The sequence below is a fragment of the Oreochromis niloticus genome, linkage group LG4 (genome assembly GCF_001858045.2).
Source record: "Oreochromis niloticus isolate F11D_XX linkage group LG4, O_niloticus_UMD_NMBU, whole genome shotgun sequence".
NCBI lineage: Eukaryota > Metazoa > Chordata > Actinopteri > Cichliformes > Cichlidae > Oreochromis > Oreochromis niloticus.
This window is the reverse complement of record NC_031969.2, coordinates 23,180,262-23,201,335: the sequence shown is the minus strand read 5'-3', so window position 1 is coordinate 23,201,335 and position 21,074 is coordinate 23,180,262. Positions and strand designations below refer to the sequence as shown.

Below are 21,074 nucleotides of genomic sequence, written 5' to 3'. Positions count from 1 at the left end.
GAAAACGAAAACGCTCATTGGCTGAACACGTAACTAATCAAGCTAATCTGAGGTAACGGTACACACAAAGCGGGACCCAAATAAATGTTGCAACTGTGACGTATTTCCGGTGGATGTAACCGGTCAGCTGCGTTGTATTAGAAAGCTTCCTGGTTTAGCAAATGAAAGCAGAAGCAGCTGACTATCTCTTCATCACATTAATTAAATGCAATACGTTCCCTCGCTTATCGACGCAGATTTGAGCAGACCGGATCCGAGACCAACGCAGCTGCGAAAATGAACACGGAGAAAGACTTTTCGCCGTTGACGCCCAACATCGTCAGGGCTCTGAATGATAAACTGTACGAAAAGAGGAAAGTCGCAGCTCTAGAGATCGAGAAGCTGGTGCGGGAGTTCGTGGCTCAGAACAACGCCACTCAAATCAGACATGTGATCCAGATTTTAGCCTCGGAGTTTGCCCTCTCTCAACACCCGCACAGCCGGAAAGGGGGTCTCATTGGACTGGCTGCTTGCTCCATCGCCCTCGGAAAAGACTCGGGTCTGTATCTGAAGGAGCTCATTGAGCCTGTACTCACGTGTTTCAATGACTCAGACAGCCGCTTGCGCTACTATGCCTGTGAGGCCCTCTATAACATAGTCAAAGTGGCCAGGGGAGCTGTGCTGCCCCACTTCAACCTGCTTTTTGATGGTCTCAGCAAACTTGCAGCAGATCCTGACCCAAATGTAAAAAGTGGATCTGAACTCCTGGATAGACTACTGAAAGACATTGTCACCGAAAGCAACAGTTTTGACTTAGTGGCATTTGTTCCACTGTTGAGAGAGAGAATCTACTCCAACAATCAGTATGCCAGGCAGTTTATAATTTCTTGGATTCATGTTCTGGAGTCTGTGCCAGACATCCACCTGTTAGACTATCTCCCTGAGATCTTGGATGGGCTCTTCCAGATTATGGGGGACAATAGCAAAGAGATTAGAAAGACTTGTGAGGTGGTGCTTGGAGAGTTTCTAAAGGAGATTAAGAAGATTCCCTCTACTGTGAAGTTTGCTGAGATGGCCAACATATTGGTTATCCACTGCCAGGCTGCAGATGAGACCAAATTAACAAATGATCTGATCCAGCTGACAGCTATGACGTGGATGAGGGAGTTCATCCAGCTTGCGGGCAGAGTGATGCTTCCGTACTCTTCTGGCATCCTGACTGCAGTGCTGCCTTGCCTTTCCTATGATGACAGAAAGAAGAATACTAAAGAAGCTGCTAGTGCTTGTAATTACAGTCTAATGAAACTGGTCACTCCTGAGGATGATGAGGAAGAGGAGGAGGAAAGGCGTGAAAGCACAGGGTCACCATCTAAGGAAAATGACAAGCCCAAAACAGAGACAGACAGCAATGATATGCTGAATGCATCCCAGGAGTCTGTTGGTTTCAGTAATATCAGTTTCTTCACTCCAGCAAGTGCTGATAGGCCTCAGGTAACTCTGGACCTGGATGGCATTGTTCAGGTGTTGGACCGCCACCTTCATGAATCCTCCACTGGCATGATGACCCGCATAGCTGTGCTTAAATGGCTTTATCACCTCTACATCAAGACACCACGCAAAATGTTCCGCCACACAGACAGTCTCTTTCCCATGCTCCTGAAAACTCTGTCTGATGAGTCCGATGAGGTCATACTGAAAGATCTGGAGGTCTTAGCCGAGATAGCATCATCCCCTGCTGGCCAAACAGACCAAAATTTGTCCTGTGACAACGTTGACAATAAGGTGGTGCTCAAGGTGCCAGAGGGTGTGAAGCCTGCACAGCAGTCCAGCACAGGATCCAAGGGGGTGGACTCATCCCCCTCCACTCCCAGTATGAACTCTTATTTTTACAAGTTCATGATCAACCTGCTCAGGCGTTTCAGTCTGGAGAGAAAGCTTTTGGAGAACAGAGGAGCTTTCATCATCCGACAGTTGTGTCTGTTGCTTCATGCAGAGAACATCTTCCACTCCATGGCTGACATCCTGTTGAAGGAGGAGGACCTTAAATTTGCCTCCACCATGGTTCAGACACTCAACACTATCCTGCTCACCTCAGCTGAGCTCTTCGAGTTGCGCAACCAGCTGAAAGACCTGCGCACTCAGGAGAGCTGTGCTTTGTTTTGCTGCCTGTATCGTTCCTGGTGCCACAACCCTGTGGCGACTGTTTCACTTTGTTTCCTCACGCAGAACTACAAGCATGCCTATGATTTGATCCAAAAGTTTGGAAATCTCGAGGTTACAGTTGACTTCCTGATGGAGGTCGACAAGCTTGTACAGCTTATAGAAAGCCCCATTTTTACATACTTGCGTCTGCAGCTCCTCGATGTGGAGAACAACCCATACCTGATAAAGGCACTGTACGGTCTGCTGATGCTGCTGCCCCAGAGCCAGGCCTTTCAACTGCTCTCCCACCGCTTGAGTTGTGTTCCCAATCCAGAACTCATGAGGACTGTAGATGAATCCAAGTATATGGACTCTAAACAGCAAGTGGCTTCCAGACGTGCCTCTCACACTCAGGTGGATTACAGTGAGCTGCTCCAGCATTTTGAACGTGTCCAGAGCAAACACCTTGAGGTACGACACCAACGCTCCGGGCGTTCCTCTGATCACCATGACAGGAAGCTGATGTGAAGTTATTATACCATAGTAAGATGAGATTAAAAAACAAATAACAAGGAGTGAAATAATAATATGGTTGTAAGGTGAGAACTGTTACTGAAGCCAAATAGTATAACAATAGTAAGTAAAATTTTAAGTGTTTGCCAATGAAATACTAGGTAAAAATAAATCAAATAATCAGAATGTGTATTTAATACATTACACTATAACAAGGCAAATTAATAGTTAACTTCTTCTGTGTAAATTTAGTATGGAAAATGTACATAGTTGCTCATAACTCATCTAATATTGGTCATATTAGGCAATATCTTGAGTTTCCATTATGCCCTGTCAGTTTGTTTTTCTTTTTAAAGGTAAATTAAACCTTCGCAATGTTTCGTGTTAAACTGACAATCATTTACTTTAATCATTTATTCTAGAGTTAAATGGTGCACAAGTAATTCACCATGTAATTCAATTTCCATGTGAGCCACTGTATTTTTGTGGTATACTTTGTTTAGTAGTGCTACTAGAGTTTATGTTCAGTTTGGCCTTAACCTCACTTTAGCCAGAAAAGAAATCTCTTTTTAAGATTGACTGCGCTAAAGCAAGACCTCAGACTTGAAGGAGCTGATGAATAAACCCATGTATGGGCTGTTGTTTTGTTTCACAACAACTTACTTACACACTTCGAGCATTTAATTCTTTTGCTTTTTTGTACAGTGTCTGTTCTACTTACTTATCAATGCTCTTTTTTCTTTGCACATTTGTCATTCCAATGTGAAAATGATTAAAGTGGACCATGTGATTAGAAACATTTCAGTGTTGTTTTTCCCCCCCCAGCATTCATACATTTAACCAGAAGCGTGTCATCAACAGTACTGGTTACAAGTTTGTTTTGAGATGGAAAAAGCAGAAATATTAGTACTACTAATATTTAAACATACCCTGACTGTATTAAATCTCGTATGCAAATCTCAATTTTCACATTTAGTCATCACGTGTCAAAATGAGAACGGCAATATAGACTAGAGTGTTCTCAAGGATAAGTGAGATAAAATATCTCTAACTTAATGCTAAAGTGAATCCATTGTATACAATCAAATTTTGCTTGCTTAAAATAACAAATAATTACTGTTAATAGTCAGACATTTTCTTTTAGAAAGTTAAGCCAACTTTTGCATAATATTTTCAGTATTTAAATTATGTTTGAAGAGAAGGTGTTCTCAGTTTTTGTCACATTGGGACACTGACTGGGAGTTATTCTGTCATAATAGCCTGTTAATAGTAAGAAAAAAAAAAATCCCCTCTCGCCCCTGCTGGTGGTCAGTACTTCAAGATCATGTCCTCTACCAGAGGCCTGGGAGCTTGAGGGTCCTGTGCAGCCTCTTAGCTGTTCCTGGGACCGCGCTCTTCTTAACAGAGATCTTAGATGTTGTTCCTGGGATCTGTCAAATAAAACAACAGAGAAAATCCTTCTTTTTTGTTTTGTGTCAAAGAATTTATATGTGAATTTATAAACAGACTGGTGCTAACATTACATTATATAACATTACATATATTACATACTTGTTACTATCATTATTAATATTATTATTGCTATTACTATTACAATTATTATTTTAGACTTGGTTAATTGCTTTCCTCAATGTTTTTCTATTCTGTTTTAGGCCTGTAAGTGTATTGTTAATACCAAACCTTTTCTAGGATCGATCTTACATATGGAATTCCTTAATTATTTCCAATGTTAATTAATTCTTCTACCAGAAAATGTATCTTAGTGCTGATCTTTTTACTACAAAGAGGGAGTGACAGGGTACACCCTGAAACCTTCCTTTAATATGTGTTAATTTGTGGTGAAACTAAAGCTCTGGGTCTCTCTCCCACTCTATTTGGCAACAAGGGGATACTAATTTGTGCGTAATACATGCACAGTGATGCAGATCTTTTTGGTACCGAATTAAATTTCCAAATGGTGGATGACTGCTGCTGCAATGTATGTGGAAAAGCCTTCTTGACTAAAAGTGTCCTCTCTGTTTTAAAGACACTCGACCTTACACATCCATAGTGGCAAGCACATGGTGACGGATTTTTTTTCCCCACTCTATGTAGCTGATCTGGAGATTGTCTGCTGTATGCACTCTATGTGGCATTTGTAAGGATTGTATGGTGGGCAAAAGAAAAAAAAGAAAATTCAACATATGCCTCAATACATTAGCTTGCTTCGGTGCTTGTTTTTTTTTATTTCAACATTGTAGTCAATCAAAATACAGTGTGTATCTTTATAGTACTTGCTTTCGTCATAAAAAAAATATGAAACCCACACAACTGGCAACAACTGCTAAAAACACTCCATGATCCTCCCCACAGGCTTAATAATCTGTGAACTGTAATACCTTCTAACCTCATCATGTGACTAAACACATAAATCCACAGAGCAAAGCAGCAATCATGTGCTTTCCTAATTATTTTGATCTCATCCATTTAGAAACCATTTACAAGTCAGTATCATTGTAAACAGCTGAAACATGATTACAGAGCAAACTCTCACACGACTGTAGTGTTTATATATATGCAGTATGTGTGTGTTTAGGTTTGTTGGCTCTTGTGTTGCTATTAGTGTCTGAACTGCTACCCTGGCTCTGGCATGAGCACAAATCAAAATTTCACTTTGGCATCTCAACAAGAAGGCAGGCGGCTAAAAATAAAATGAAATAAACCCACTTTATTTAATGTTTATGACCAAATTCATCTCAAAGTTCGCTTAGATGGTTTGCTTAGATGTGTTAGGAGCTTTTTAGCCAAAGGTGGACATAAAAAAGAAGCAAAATCTTTTTCACTCCATCACTAATATAATAATTGGACTACAAATTCCAAAGAAATCCCTGTGCCGTTTTCCCATCAACACACTCAACCTAATTTGGGGTGGGTTGATTGTTATAATAAGAAACAGGGCAGCTTGCTTTTATAGATGTTTAAAATGGACAAATCCACCGTCATGACAACCATGTGACTGTTTGCACACCTTTTTTGAAATATAAGGACTACCATAAGGGATATGGAAAAATGATGTGTCATTTCCTAAAAGCCTCATGTCCAAAGCTAAACTTAACAGAGAAAAAATGTTCCAGTGGTGATGACTTCTTTCTATTTATACTCTCACCCTGAGTCTTATTTTGGACATTGTTTCTTAGTCACCTCTTTTATTACACACAGACTTCAGAAACTTCTCAAATAACTAGAGGCGATAATAACATAAGTGTAATGAGAAGATCACTGAGGGTGCAGCTACTCTATCATCACTATTCTCCCTTCTGTCATCCCTAGGATTATATTATTTATGCACATTTGAATAGATAAAATCTCTTTGATAAAGCGATGTTTTTTTCTCAGGGGTGGTGTTTATTTGAGAACGCGCAATCTGCATGCACAACACAACACAGCATGCCTGTGTGAGCTAAGATATTAACACTTATTTGTGAGGTTAAGATGAAGTAGCCGTCCAGCACATGGGAGTGGCTTTGGATCCTGTCATATCATCAAAGCTCTGTGTAGAAGAATGGCCACCAGACGTGCTCATACTGAGGATGACCTTTCCTGCCCAGTGTGTGGACATATTCTAAGTCAGCCTGTGGTGCTCACTTGCAGACACAAATTCTGTAAAGCCTGTCTGAAAGACAGCTGGGACACACAAGACAGTGGGGATTCACATTCACACTACTGTCCTCTTTGCTGGCGCCGTTCCTCTATGGATCAAATAGTCGTGAGCACTGTGCTCGAGAAGGCCTGTGAATCCTTCAAGAAGGACAGAAGCAAGAATGACCCAGAGGCTTGCAAAGAGCATGGAGAAAAGCTCACACTCTTCTGTGTGGAAGACTTAGAGCCAATTTGTGGTCTATGTGGGAAAGCAGCTGCACACTCTGCCCACCGGCTTTATGCCATCGGGGAAGGTGCCCATGACTGCAAGGTAAGCATGTTAAGGTCACAGAGATACTCAGACCATTTACTTTTTTAAACATAAGTTGCACGGTTTAATTAGATCTCCTTATCTTAAACATAAGTAAACTTGCACAAAACTATCTCTATCTGCAAATGACGCAATGAATAATGAAAAAATGTTTGTTTAAGTGTCAGCCACAGTGTTTGCAAGGTAAATTACATTTCAATGACTACAACCTAAGGTTAACAATAGTAAGGTTAAGCCTGTGTAATTAAGGATAATTTGACAGTCCTGAATAGTCTGAGAGACTAAATTTCAGAAGTCAACCTCAAAGACTGTTTATCATTTTATAAACAGGTGATGCATCATGTTGCACCTGAACTGTATTTTAATTTAAATCTTGTCAAAAAAAATGTTTTTTCATTACTTTTGACTTTACGCTTCTGAAATTCTTTTGTATTTCTCAGAGTCTGATATGCTGATACATTATGTGTGAAGCTTTTTTTCTGGCAGAGTTCATTAACATTCTAATAATAGACTTATATATTTGGTTTACTGTTGCTATTGCTGTGCTGAAAGAACTGAAACTCGACTCCCACATGGTTTATCTGACGCCACATTAACTCTGCTCATGCCTTCCTCTGCCTGGTCTCAAGACCAGCAAACATTTAATACTTATCTGAAAAAGAAAAAAAAATCTATAGGAGCCTATATTATACTCCTGTTTGGATGCTGAGCTTCACGAGCTTGATTTTGCTTGTGCTACCAGATAAAAAGATGTGTCTCTTAAAACCAATGCTGATGTAATGTGCAGCTTTGCATTGACATGGAATGCTGCCATGAAGGGTATGCAGCAGCTGAAAGCCCCACATTGTGCTGGCAGCTTGGCCACCTGCCAGTGACCTTGTTTTAAAGAGTTGATGGCCTGTCTTTTTTTTTTTTAAAGGAGGAACTAAAGAGTGCACTCTTACCTTTGAAAGAGAAATTACAGCTGTACAAGAAGACAAAAATGGTCTGTGAGGAAATGGCAGAACATGCCAAGGTACTGTCAGTTCCATCAGTCCCAAATGTTGCTTTGGACTTCAAAAAGAGCCAAGGTGCGGAAGCAATGATTACTCATCAATCATGTGTCTTTCCAGAACCAAGCTGAACAGACTGAAACACAGATCAAAGAGGAATTTGAAGCCCTTCACCGTTTCCTTAAAGAGCAGGAGGCTGCCAGACTTTCTGATTTAAAGGCTGAGGAGGATCAGAAGAACTTAATGATTAACCAGACGATTGAAGAGATCAACGATGAAATGGCATCTCTTTCCAATACCATCAAATTAGTTGAACAGGAGATGTCAACTCAAGATATCCCATTTCTTAAGGTAGACCAGATCAATTAGAACAACAAGCTGACTGTAATGTTTTTATATATTTAAAAGTATCGTTTGAGAAATGATCCTCTTTATTTTTACTTTCAGAAATACAAGGAAACAATAAGGAGGTAAGTGCTACCACATCCACTTCAGCTTATTGACAATATTCACAAATTAACTGCTCGAGTATCTTTTCAGAACCTGGCAAAGTGCTCCGGATCCACAAATGATATCTAGTGCTCTGATTGACGTGGCCAAACACTTGGGCTCTCTGAAATATAAAGTGTGGGAGAAGATGAAGAGGATAGTCAAATACAGTGAGTTTCACACACAGAATTTGTTTGCCAGTTTTACTGTCATGCTTTTATGTTTATCACAGCACCAACTTCTAACTTATTTCCCCAAGCTCCTGTGATTCTGGATCCGAACACAGCAGCTAGCTGCTTCATCATCTCTGAGGATCTCACAGTTGTGCAGAACTCAACCCAGATTTTCAAGCTCCCAGACAACCCAGAACGTTTTGACGTCAGTGCTGAGATGCTGGCCGCTGAGGGCTATTCCTCTGGACGCCATAGTTGGGATGTAGAGGTGAATGACAACACCTACTGGGTGGTGGGGGTAGCCAGTGAGTCAATCAACAGGAAGGGTAAACACATTCTAACACCAGCAGAGGGATTCTGGACTATAAGGTTTCGCAATGGAGAGCATAAAGCCTGCACAGCACCATGGGAGCCGCTCAACATGACCAAGAAGCCGGATGTGATAAGAGTGGTTTTAGACATGGACAGAGGCAAGGTGACCTTTTATGACCCTAGACAGAGAACACCTCTCTACACCTTCACAGATGTTGTCACGCCTAGAGCCTTTCCTTACTTTTGCACTGCTTGCAAAGAGCATCCACTGAAAATTCTACCCTCACGGATATCCTTATCAACCGAACAGTAAATCAACTTGAAGACATTATGAAATTGTTCTGTAAACTCTGAGGCTCCTCATAATGATCCAGGTTACAGTAGGATATTAAAGTAAACTTTAATGAGTTTTTAATTAATTGCTTTAAACAGACACAGTTTAAAATCTTTCATTTTAGTTACAAAATTTCAACAGATCCATGATTGTGAATATCTTCCCAAGCTTTACAACACTAATGAGACTTTTTACACAATAACAGTTACTATATGTGACCTAGTATTGTATGATGAAAATATCACTTCTGGTCATATTTATAAAAAAAAAAAAAAAAAAGTCATTAAATACAGATCTTAGTTTCTTAGTTTCATAAAAGGCACATAATACAGCAATGCTGGCATATTTGTAAACAAGTGTCCTCAGAAGTTCAGACTTGACAAGTGGGATTAGTTTCCCATTGCAATAAAAATGTCAAAGATTCGAGGGTTAGTGTTCGAGCTAGTAGCCACATACACTGCATGTTGAACTCTGGTCTCTTAGCCTCATTCATACACACAGCAATAACACAAGACTATTGTTTAAACCTATACAGAATTAATCTTGCAGCACAGTTTATAAACAGGTACATACCCTGTAAAAAGTTTAACCTGACTACCCCTTTTTCCTACCCACATTAATGTAAGATTTTTACTCCACTCTATGTGCGGTGATGCTCAGAGTTTGTGAGGTTTTTACTGAAAATGTACAAAGATGCTATTAAAGGGAATAAATGCCCACACATCATGTTCTGGTGTGTTACTTATACAGTGTTTAAACATCATCTGTAACAGTACTCTCTCCATGTCGGAAGCCCCCTCACGCTCTTCCCTGCGATTGTGGTGCATCAAGGCTGAGTGATGCACACACTCCTATATCCATATATTAGTCATTCTCTGAAAAGTAGCTGTTTAAGTAAGGCACCCTGACTGCCCTGCTAAAGCCTCCAGATCATAAAGACATTCTTCCCTCGACTATAGCATTGTATAGCTCCTCATTCATGGCCTCGTAACGTGCACCTCTGGTGTTTAAAAAGTAGATCTTGTCATTCGTGAGTCGTGGGTCGAATCCCTCCCTCTGCAGCCTGGTTTTCTGGATTTTAAATGTACCTATACAGAAATATTGATACACACAGATTATAATTTGTTTTCATATATAGTCATCAGTGGTAGCATAAAACTAGAGAGGGCTACAGGAGCAGTTTACCAGTGGTGTCTACATGTGGGGAGATTCTCAGGAACACTGGGCGAGCATACGGAGGAAGAACTCGTTGGATATTCTGCAAGAAATTGCTGCAGTCAAAACTCCCCGTGGCATCTGCAATGGCAGCCATGCCTGCCTTACCTTCCACACCTGGAGTTAAGCATAGAAATAAATAGTTGTATTATTGAGTTCTTTCAAAATCACTAAACAATAAAAGGGGGAACTACATAGTCCAAATGCAATGCTAAAGGCAGTTAATTAAATTAACCATTACCTGGCACTGCCACACCATACACTGCAACATCAGTTTGACCCAGAAGATTGCTTAGTATACCCTCCACCTCAGTGGTGGAGACGTTTTCCCCTCGCCAGCGGAAGGTGTCCCCACTGCGATCCCGGAAGTACATGTAGCCCAGCTCATCCATCACTAACACGTCACCTGGGGTGGAGGTAAAGCAAAGTACCTGTGTGGTTTTTACAGCTATTAATCACTGACATGAGTTATTTAAACTTCCAAGTTTTGTTTGAATAACAATTCCCTTGAACACTTGAAAAACACAAGTTTAATGTAGCAAATTTTAAAAATGTGATGCGCAAGCTATGCAAGCATAAACATTGACAGACAGAAAAATGGGTGAAGCTCCCACTACATAGACAAATCAGCTGTAGCAAGCAGGATGTCACAGTAAAAGTTTATATATAAACTCTGACAACAAAACTTTGTGCAAGACATCATTATCATCTTGATCATATGGTGATTTGCTGATTTTGCCAAACAACAGGGAGAAATGACTCCTGGTGATCTGAATGATCTCAAATGCAACAGACACTGAACTTACTCCATTTCCTGCCAAGCCGACTGAACTGCAGTAGATTTCATGAATGTTTGTTTAGAAAAGATGAGACAATAATTTCTTTATAGGTGCATCAAACAAAAATGATTCCCAACCTGATAAATATGCAGAATCATTTTTCTTGAAGACATTGTGAGCGATCTTCTTCTTTGTAGCATCCTGGTTAGCATAGCCATCAAAACGCCTTAATGGGTCTTGTTGGTTGATGCGGCCTACCAGAAGGCCTGGTTCCCCTGCAAGGCATGGAGGACTATAATTTAGCACTCTAAGAAGACCAGCATAGGTCAAAGACTCCCAACCCTTAAAGTTGTAACTGCTGTATAGATGTTCAGTACCAGGGCGGCAAGGCACACAGAACCCACGGCTGTCCCGAACAAGTTCCATGGTGTCTTCATCAACCCTCACCAGACGGATGGGGTACACATTGGGAAGAATACGACTGTTGAATCCACAGGCTCCCACCTGGCAGGACAGAATTTGCTAAACTCTGATCCAATTAACATTGTAATAGTGAGGACATGCATGTAAAGTTACATGGTAGCTGCTGACCTTGCCATCCATGTTAGCAATGCTGCAGTTGCACTCAGTGGCCCCATAGAACTCGCCAATCTGCGCCACCCCAAAACGCTCCATGAAGGCTTCCCAAACACTGGGGCGCAATCCATTTCCCACAGCAAGCCGTACTTTGTGTTGCTTCTCAGCTGGCCGCACGGGTTGAGACAAGAGGTAGCGGCAGATTTCCCCAATATACTGCACCACCTACAAGCCGAGGGGGAAAAAAATAAATCTTATTGTTCAAAACCTCATGGTTTATGAATAACTTCAAAAAACTATTATAAATGCCATACTAATGAAATCAATAGGTGCTTACGGTACAGTTGTACTTAATACAATCTTCCCAGAAGCGGCTGGCAGAGAATTTTTTCTTCACTACAACAGTGAGGCCGTGGATCAGACACTGGCCAACTCCAATAATGTTTCCTGGAAAGAGAAGAAAGCTTGATTAAACCTAGAAGGTGAAACTGTAATCATTAAAAGCTGTAGACTAGCATCACATACCTGCTGAGTGATAGAGAGGCAGGCAGTCATAGACAATGTCATCAGAGCGCATGCGAAAGGCAAAATATCCAAAAGCAGCAATTCTGTAATAGCTGTCAAAGAAAACAGAGATTCCCAGATAAACATTAAATGTATTAACTTTGAAGAAAGGTGATTTTTTTTTTCTTTTGGTAGTGGTTCTTCAAGAAAACATACCGACTGTGAACCACAATGGCAGCTTTGGGCAGTCCTGTGGTCCCCGAGGTGTAAATATAAAATAGGCGGTCTGCAAAACAATAGAATATAGCATAAAAATGCACCCTGCAAAATTACATAGTGTTTCATTTACTGCTGGGATGGCATTTTGGAAACCAACGCATTAAAGAACTGAAAATGCAGACATCGTTTCTACTTTGCTTAATATTTCCCTTGGCAATTTCATCTCAACTGTTATGTAAGGTATATCTGAAGCTCACACCTTTAATACTGGCTTATATGTTAATTCATCTAAGACAGATTTACCACTGGGCTAGGAAATGGCTTATTAATATCCAGACTGGACAGTGCAAGCAAGTCACTCTTATCTGCTCCAGACAGCTGTCTAAGAAAAATGAATGCAACTGTCATAAAATGACTCACATTATTAGCCAAGTATTTTCCTTATCAGGCTTGAGATATATAATTACTGGAAAGCAATTTTAGTTTAGAAATAGCAGTGTGAGAAAAATGAATTACTATGGCGCATACACTTTAGGAATTCAGAATCAACCAAGAACCAAAGGTTAACAGCTACACACATTGTAAGGAAATTGTTTAAGAAGGTATCTGAAATAGAGTCACTCATTAACATACAGATTAAGTGTCAGAGTGAGAGCTGAGTTTAGTGAGATACTCACCATTCATTCCTTTAGGGGGAACACAAGGCGAAGGGGGATGTTTAGGTGCAGCAGCTAAAATAGGGTCCAGAGGTTGAGCAGCAAGACAGGCTAACTGTTCTGCACTGAGGTCTCCTGTACAAAATCGTACCACGGACTGGCTCATGGTGGAACTGATGTCCAATATAGCTGGCATTCAGGAAGAAACATAGTTAGATATAAAAAAATGGGATACAGGTCAGCTCAGTTCAGACTCTCTAGATCAGGGGTCTCAAACTCCAGGCCTCGAGGGCCGGTATCCTGCAGGTTTTAGATGTGTCCTTGATCCAACACAGCTGATTCAAATGACTAAATGACCTCCTCAACATTTCTTGAAGTTCTCCAGAGGCCTGGTAATGAACTAATCATTTGATTCAGGTGTGTTGACCCAGGGTGAGATCTAAAACCTGCAGGACACCGGCCCTTGAGGCCTGGAGTTCGAGACCCCTGATCTAGATTGTATGTGTGTGATCATAAAGTTGTCCAACACCATTAGATGATTTTAATTTACCTGGTGCTCTTCAAGGTCATAACCTTGGGTAGTAATTCACCACAATCTGCTATCTTTAGATCACTTCTGAACTCTTATGTTTCAACCACTTGGTCTTTTGGGATTCTCATTCGCCCTTTAACTTGAATTCCACTTTGGTAAAGGGGACAAAGTTGCAGGGAATCTAATCACATACTTGTGTTGGTACAGCCAAAAATTCCCGACATTTGCCAATTTGACACAGTTGGTGATGTTTTCTCTCTGTGCAAGTTTGAGATTCATGGGATCCACGGCACTTGTAAATGATCAGAATAGGACTTCCACTAAGCAATCTAAAAATAGCTCTGGAAACAAACTAAAGAGTTCAAGGTTGCACAACTGAAGGAGAGATCAGCCAAATTCATATCAGGTATTGTCTCTGGCTTTTAGAAGTTGTATTTAAACTGCGTTAACTAGCTTCACCAAGAATTTCATTGGCAGCGTGGAGGCCAACAACAGGTCCAACACGTCTTACATTTCATAGGCCCTGTCATTATTATTGTTTGTTTTACAGCAGGCTGAGGGTCGCAGATGCCAACAGAGTCAATAAACTGATACTGCCAATATTGCTGTGACGGAGCTGGACTCCCTTAGGCTGTTGTCAGAGAGGCGGATGTTGTCCAAGATAAGGACAATTCTGGACAATACCCTCCACCCACTCCATGAGTGCCCAGTCACAGGAGCACGTTCAGTGAGAGACCGAGATTACCTAAATGCACCACTGAACGACACAGGAAATCATTCCTGCCTGAGGCTCTCGCTCTATACAATTTCTCCATCTAATACACAGTACACAGTGCAATAGTTAAAGCCTTAATATTTGCATATGCTCTACAGTGACAATAACAAAATAAAGTTTTACAGTTTAAAGTTTAGAGTACAGTGTCACTCATATATTTAATCTCTGTAATATTCTGGATATTTATAATTGAGCTATTTCTTATACTTTGTAACTTTGTAATATTTTAGATTATTTAATTTAGTTCAGTCTGTTACTGTTCTTATTGTCTTGGAGCAACTGTAACCACATAATTTCCTTAGGAATTAATAACATATTCTAATACAAACTGAGTGTTAACAACGAGACACCACCTAAGATGACCATCTACTATACCGTTACAGATATCAAGCAAGGAATCTGTAGCTGAGACTAGTTGTATTGTGGGTGCAAACATAACACATGTCCCTTGCTGACAGTATAATACTGCAGCACATATTTATACAAACAGCTCCATTTATACAAAATTAAAACAAATACTTATTTCATGATCAGCTCTCTCTACGTCATCTCTACATTCTTACCATCAGCCAGCTCAGCTCCGAACACAATCGCCCGTGACTCTGATACCCCAATACAGTGCAGAAGAGGATCACAGCGGAGACTAAAGTTGATGAGTGCAGCTTCCACTCCAACTTTGGCCAAACCCAGCCAAAGGGCCACCTGTAATGGTCTACTCTCCATGAAAAGGGCCACAACATCTCCGGAGACCCATCCTTGACCTCTCGCCCAATGGGCGACTCCATTTGATATCTCATCCAGCTGGGTGAAGGTCCACATTTCTCCTGTGGCCTCATAGATGAGAGCTGGTTTATTCGGGTGGAGTTTCACTGTCTGGGCGAAAATGGAAGGAATATTGCTTCCATGGCGCATGTAGCGCCATAAGGCCATCTTCACTCTCATGAGCACATACAAGCCACTGGGGAGCGTGACAGGAAAAATCAGGTGTAAGCACAAAGATGTATACAGATAAACACGCATATGAGTCACAGCTTCATGTAGATGCCGTTAACTTACGTGAGGTCTCTCTTGGCCGTGCGTGCTGCAATGTAGAAGTATTTCCAGCTGGTTGTGCCTAGATAAACCCCAAGACCTGCTGCCAGACTCCAGGGCCAGGACACCCCGAAGAGCCGACACAGTCCCACGGACCCCAGAGAGGCTGAAACACTCGCTGCATTGTGCATTCTTGTCACAGTATGAAAAGGAGAAAGACGAAGCTTTTAGCAGAAAGAACTGGCTTAAGCTAAAGCCTACATCAGTTCCACTCTGGAGGCTTAAAGTACTACAGTTGCGGGTCAGTACACACGAGAAACTTTTACAGGTTGTAACTAACACATCGCATTACGCCACTGAACGGAATTTACGTTTTTACATGAAATTCGGCTCAAATTTAAGCATCGTATGTGAACAAGCGGCATTTAAACCATGAACCACTGTTTACGCACAAACTTTAAACGCATAACTTACCTACAGGTCAATTAGACAGAAGCACTGTCACCTTTCACCCGATAACCTCGCCGGTCGGCCCGCCTTATTATTTAGAAAACCAGCGGTATTTCAAATCGTCCTGCAGTTGTTTGTTGGGAGCGTCGAGAAAGTCCGCAATGAAGCGTTTTCAGGAAAATCCGTATTATTTTTTTTTCCAAGTCTTACCACACTTTTACTTCTTACAGCGCAGTTGTGCTCAAGTATTTATTAGTTTATTCAAAGTACATTTATAAATATGTCAAACATACGTTAGCGAGTCCAGTCACGTGTCCTCTACGAGCCTGCGAGTATAATTTGTGCCCGAGTGGCACAAATGTGAATGAGAACAGTTAAACTCCAGCTGAATGTGGCTATTTTCTGTACTCCATATTGAATAGAGTCGCTGGCACAGAAGCACCACCCACCACGGGCGTTAACCTCCTCCTGCAGGTCCGCTATTTGTTAAACTCGCTGCTTGTCAAGCTTTTCTCAATTTTGATTGGTCAAAACTAACACCGCCCCATTGGCCAATCTGCAAGTAGCTGCTATTGATGACAGAACCGGTACAGACTACTAAATGTTGTGAAATGTAGTTCAAGTCCTCCCCCATCTCTTATTCACTAACTGCTTCTGTAAATAAGCTATTGGTTTGTATATAAATAGAAAGTATCTATGTGCTCTATACAAAAAGTCCATGATTAATATAGTTAATGCAAACAGTGGAACTATGTTCTTGTCAGGGTCCATCTCTGTCCACAAACTCTGAAGAGCACTGTCTTCCTCAGTAAGATGTAAACCCAGGGGTCTAAGATCTGATTCCAGGAGGCTATACGTAAAGCCACATAGATGAGCTTTTGAGCTGATGTACTAGGGCTTTGCTTGAGCTGCATCAGAAGAATTTGGATCTACAATGTAGGAGAAAAATGAGAGAAAACAATTATGATGTGTTATTTATTCTTTGTCCCTTTTTATTAGTCAGATCTAATATTAAAATAAATCATATCTAAATTATTCCAGAAAAAAAGTCTTCAGAATAACAAAAGCAGCACTCACAAGGAAGGGGCTCCAACAGACACAGGAAACAACAGTGATGACTACCAGTTGCACCATTACCTCCACATCCAATGAAAAAAACAGCGAAGAAGATGATGTGCATGATTCACGACGACCAAAGTGGGTTGTGTGGTTTGTTTGACCATTGGGGGTCTTCATTCTGGCATGCACCAATGCAGCAACACTCATTGTGTTGCTGAACAGGGAAAGGGTGAGCGCAGTGAGGCCCAGACATGAGAAAATCAAAGCCAGGTAAGTGTCAGCTGCGAAACATGGAGAAGTAACTCTCAAAAAACACCAGGTGCATGGATATTGGATAGTATAAGTCCCCACTTTGAGTAAAGGCAGAATTGCCAGAACAAGTGCAAGAGAGGAAAGGAATAACACCACCCGTACCACATGAGCCACAGTAATCATAGTAACACGACAAAAGGGCTTAGTGATGGCCACACAGCGCTCCACTGCCATAGCACAACCGAACAGCAAGGGGCACAGGCCAAAAAACACCATATTTGTTCCAAAGACATCACATAGTTTCATAGTATACTGATGATTCATGTGGAGATACAGTGCAAAGGAACCTAGGATCACATGACCTCCCAGGTCAGCCAAAAGCAAAGCCACTGTTAGAAGTAGGAACGGTGCTTTCGACTGGCGGGAGAATCTACCACGAGACTTGGCCAGGATGCCCAGTGCAGCAAGGTTGGAAATGGTGCCAAATAACATTGTGAAGCAGGATATTGCTAAGCCTGAATTGCTCATGGGAGGTGGGACGCTACTATTCGGCTGGCCACATGTCTGATTCAGCTGGCAAGTTGTCATCATGTCCATTGATACCTACAAAAAAAATTATGAAAAAGTTTAAAAGAACATGCATTAGTTAAAGTCTACAATTTTTTAGCTAACGTCAACCTGTTTTGGCATCTAGATATCTCAAGTAAATCATAGACAACAACACATCAGAGAACAAACAAACAAAAACTCAGTAGATACATGCTTTACTGGGCAGCTCAAAGTAATAATAAGTGGTATGTTTCTGACACATGGGATTTAAAGAGCATTTAGAAGAGCATCTATTCCCTGGCAACAATGGAAAGCAGTAGATAAAACCCTACTTTTATTCCTAATGAATGATGTAGACTAATAATGCTTAAAACGTGACTCAGATAGGGTCATGCAACAGGCTTGGTTGAAGTACACGAGCAAATCTATAACAGAACGGCTGAAAAGTAAACAAAACAGAGTGCTGCAATGCCCCAGACCTCAACTCATCTAAGAGAGCTGTGCATAAATGAACTGAAGCAACACGGTAAAGGATAGTGGGGAAAACTCCAGTTAAACTGCACTTAAGCTTTTGATGTTATAGGCCTTAGATAATAGAGAAACATCAACTAGAGCTTTAATGAATATGAATAATCTCCTCTGGTCTGCTAATCAGTTATTTCAGTAAGTCTGAGATAATTACAGAGGAATTCAAGGGTAATACTCAGTAATAGGAAAGTGTCACTAGTGACCAAAGAAGGTTGTCATCTAACTATGACTGGATATAGTTCTTAAAAACAATCAAGACTAGGGATGGGTACCGGTGTCCGGTGCCATGATGGCACCGGTTCTGACATAAACGGTAGTAACCAGACCGAAAAGCAGCGCACATTTCGGTGCTTTATTTCGGTGCTCTTTTTTTTTTCTTGAGCCAATTCTAGCCAATCATTTTACGTTTCCGAGGAAAGTAGGCGGGCTCAGGTACGTACGTTCTTTTAGAGCAGAGCTACAGATTAAAAAAGGCGAAGCGGTCAAAAGTCTGGCTGTACTTCGCAGCAAAGTATGCAAACTCAGCAGCCTGCAACAAGTGCTTTAAGCTGATACTGTGATACTGTCAAAGGAGGTAACACCTCGAATCCGATGAAACACCTGGCGACGCATAGCGTTTTTTTTTAAAGCCGAGAAATGCGCCGTGTTTAGCTTGCTGCGAGACCTCACACCGAGCACATCTACTGCGGGTGTGGTGCCTGTTATCGGACCCGGAGTTAGCAACAACCCCCCAAAAACCCGAAGAGTAGAGTCCTGGCCCCTAGCCCTGCCAGTGTAGTAGAAATGATGATGGCAGCAGCAGCCGTTCTTCTCTGCGTGAGTAGCTTAATGTTGTTCGTGTATAATTCACATTGAGTAGGCTAACCACGTTATTACATTAATGCATGTAAGGTGAACTAGCAAACATCATCATAGCTACATGCGGCTGTCTTCTTGTTTGGTGGCAGATACTCCCTTCACCCTGGCCAAAAAGGCTAAAATGACCAAAGAAAAAGTGGAAAACAGTTAAACATGAGAGGTTTTTGGACCAATTTTGTGTTTTTTCCATTGTTTAAGCACTGCTTCCAGCCAAGAGTGATACCATATATGCCCTACAGCTGCAGAAAAGGCTTACATTGTTATTTTTTTTTTACAAAAAAACAGCTAAACATGAGAGGTTTTGTGTTCTCCATTCTTTAAGCACCGGTTTGAGCACCGTTTAAGCACCAGCACCGTTTCAAAAGTACCGGTTTGGCACCGGTATCGGATAAAACCTAAACGATACCCATCCCTAATCAAGACTTTCCTTCTCCTGTTTATTTCTTTTTTTTAGGTAAAAAAGAAATGTCTTGCCAAGATCTCCCCACAATCAGGTTTTGCTTAAATTATTTTAGTAGAGGGGAATGTATCTAAACATATGGTATTATTTCTATGTAGTAAATTGCCATTAACTTACCTTCAGACTGCTTTGGATGAACACTCAAAAGGAATGAAGGAAGATGAATGTGCCTCTTGATAACACAGACGCCTCATGTACCAAATCGCAGTATGATCACAGTTGCCTACGGTTATTTACTTTCATTCCCCTCCCCTAATTTTTTTTCTTGTCCTCTGAAAGCTCCTCTTCCTGCCTGGTCTACCTTTCTCTTTCTCTATCTGCAGACAGGTTTCTCTGCATACTATTCTTCCCCGTCTGAACATGTCCTTTAATCTACTCATAACAGATATTCATTTGGAACAGAGTAGAGCTCAAAAAATGGGTGTCAGCCCAAATGTTGAAATATAACCAGAGTTAGTCCTTACTAACATTTTCTTCCTCCAATTCCAACATTTATACACCAGGCAAAAATCATCAAAAGAGTTTGAAAGAGGAGATGATAATTAGATAGTTAGGAGATGCACCATCACATGCTAAACAACATCCTAACAGGTATCTCACATATTATAAATAATATTATTGAAAAGGTATTTTAGACATGTATTTAAACATTTTCTAAACAAGGAATTTGCAATGATAACTTAAACAGCATTATTCATAAACCTATGTGTAGACGTCAGAGTTGTTATCTGTGATCTTACGTAAACAGGAAGGAAGTGGAGACAGTCTCCCATTTCCTCTCTGAGTATAACTATTTCAGTCTTTGAAGTTGAACCCTCAGATGTAAGAAACATAAGGGGAAAGATGGAAAATGTCATTGAATGGAAGTGGAAGTTATTTTCTGTGAGCTCTTTAACAAAACTGTGTAGGATCATATTTACATCATTTTATTTCTGCTAAACGACTGAAGAAAAATAGATCTCTTTATCCTTCCACTGTTTTTATTTTCAAGATTAAATAAAATGAATGAAGTTGGAACTGTCAATACACAAAGGCCAAAAACATTACAGAGAATATGTATGTATTCAGTTTAAAGCTTCTAAAAATATAAAACAGAAAATAATTAAAATACAATTTTGACTAATTTAAAGAGATGTCAGAAAGTCCTTCTGTCAGAAATTGTGGATGACACAAAAAGCATTATTATGTTACCCTGTGTGGAGCTCTGCTTTATCTGTGTAATCTCTTCAAGCTTCTTTTGAAAAATAAATAAACAGAAATGAAATTGAAAGGAAATTGTTGTAACAAGCTTTGTGTTATATGTAAAGTCATGTTACCAAGAAAGTTGGGGCGTTTTGTACGCAACACACGCAGACACACGCAGACACACACACACACACACACACACACACACACACACACACACACAAAATTGTGTATTCTCTGTGTTGCATCAACAATTCTTTTAAAAGCACTGTAAGTGTTAAGGTGTTGAAGGGAAGAACTGCTGTAATAGTTTTTATCTTTATATAACTTTTTTAGTCTTTTCTTCCCCCTCTCACATTTTTTTGTGTCAATGTGTTCTTGGCACCAAATTAAAAATGATATTATTTTTTCACAAGCAATCAAGTTTAACAGTTTTTTTTGTTCCACATTCTTTTTGAAGAAACGTCATTTGGGCCTAAAAACAATCTTATATATGAAGTTTATCTTAAAGCTGTTTTTCTTTTGTGATTTAATCCCATCAAAGAAGCTATCTGTAGCTCAT

General features: G+C 40.6%; 4 protein-coding genes across 6 annotated transcripts; 2 read left to right on the top strand and 2 right to left on the bottom strand.

Moving 5' to 3' along the window:
• Window positions 1-250: 250 nt before the first annotated feature.
• vac14 (vac14 homolog (S. cerevisiae)) lies at window positions 251-3,431 on the top strand. The gene has a single exon (XM_003442097.5). It carries the CDS (start codon window positions 277-279, stop codon window positions 2,647-2,649), a length of 2,373 nt encoding a protein of 790 aa, XP_003442145.1. The 5' UTR covers window positions 251-276; the 3' UTR covers window positions 2,650-3,431.
• A 2,471-nt stretch (window positions 3,432-5,902) lies between these two features.
• trim35-13 (tripartite motif containing 35-13) lies at window positions 5,903-9,352 on the top strand. Its single transcript, XM_003442098.5, has 6 exons — window positions 5,903-6,583; window positions 7,503-7,598; window positions 7,696-7,926; window positions 8,023-8,045; window positions 8,116-8,234; window positions 8,324-9,352. Exons 1-6 carry the CDS (start codon window positions 6,176-6,178, stop codon window positions 8,860-8,862), a joined length of 1,416 nt encoding a protein of 471 aa, XP_003442146.1. The 5' UTR covers window positions 5,903-6,175; the 3' UTR covers window positions 8,863-9,352.
• On the bottom strand, window positions 8,933-16,059 carry slc27a1a (solute carrier family 27 member 1a). 3 transcript variants are annotated; one of them, XM_005468691.4, is made up of 14 exons: window positions 15,915-16,059; window positions 15,646-15,745; window positions 15,196-15,363; window positions 14,703-15,097; window positions 12,854-13,021; window positions 12,174-12,243; window positions 11,979-12,070; window positions 11,791-11,900; window positions 11,469-11,678; window positions 11,255-11,381; window positions 11,015-11,152; window positions 10,340-10,504; window positions 10,069-10,215; window positions 8,933-9,971 (listed from the first exon to the last, which is right to left on the bottom strand). In XM_005468691.4, exons 3-14 carry the CDS (start codon window positions 15,360-15,362, stop codon window positions 9,814-9,816), a joined length of 1,947 nt encoding a protein of 648 aa, XP_005468748.1. In that variant the 5' UTR covers window position 15,363; window positions 15,646-15,745; window positions 15,915-16,059; the 3' UTR covers window positions 8,933-9,813. The 3 variants fall into 3 exon arrangements, with proteins under 3 accessions (XP_005468748.1, XP_003442147.1, XP_005468749.1); XM_003442099.5 differs by having other exon boundaries at window positions 15,646-16,051; XM_005468692.4 differs by lacking the exon at window positions 15,646-15,745 and having other exon boundaries at window positions 15,915-16,050.
• On the bottom strand, window positions 15,791-20,587 carry ptger1c (prostaglandin E receptor 1c (subtype EP1)). The gene is made up of 3 exons (XM_013269568.3): window positions 19,445-20,587; window positions 16,699-17,535; window positions 15,791-16,550 (listed from the first exon to the last, which is right to left on the bottom strand). Exons 2-3 carry the CDS (start codon window positions 17,527-17,529, stop codon window positions 16,371-16,373), a joined length of 1,011 nt encoding a protein of 336 aa, XP_013125022.1. The 5' UTR covers window positions 17,530-17,535; window positions 19,445-20,587; the 3' UTR covers window positions 15,791-16,370.
• Window positions 20,588-21,074: the final 487 nt, after the last annotated feature.

Coding starts and splice junctions, on each gene's coding strand:
- vac14 (XM_003442097.5), top strand. CDS start 277: ATGAACACGGAGAAAGACTTTTCGCCGTTGACGCCCAACATCGTCAGG.
- trim35-13 (XM_003442098.5), top strand. CDS start 6,176: ATGGCCACCAGACGTGCTCATACTGAGGATGACCTTTCCTGCCCAGTG. Junction 7,599..7,695: donor AAATGGCAGAACATGCCAAG/GTACTGTCAGTT, acceptor GTGTCTTTCCAG/AACCAAGCTGAACAGACTGA. Junction 8,235..8,323: donor GAAGAGGATAGTCAAATACA/GTGAGTTTCACA, acceptor TATTTCCCCAAG/CTCCTGTGATTCTGGATCCG.
- slc27a1a (XM_005468691.4), bottom strand. CDS start 15,362: ATGCACAATGCAGCGAGTGTTTCAGCCTCTCTGGGGTCCGTGGGACTG. Junction 12,244..12,853: donor TCCCCCTAAAGGAATGAATG/GTGAGTATCTCA, acceptor ATTGTTTTGCAG/ACCGCCTATTTTATATTTAC. Junction 10,505..11,014: donor TGATTCTGCATATTTATCAG/GTTGGGAATCAT, acceptor CCTCCACCCCAG/GTGACGTGTTAGTGATGGAT.
- ptger1c (XM_013269568.3), bottom strand. CDS start 17,529: ATGGACATGATGACAACTTGCCAGCTGAATCAGACATGTGGCCAGCCG. Junction 16,551..16,698: donor TCTGTTGGAGCCCCTTCCTT/GTGAGTGCTGCT, acceptor CCTACATTGTAG/ATCCAAATTCTTCTGATGCA.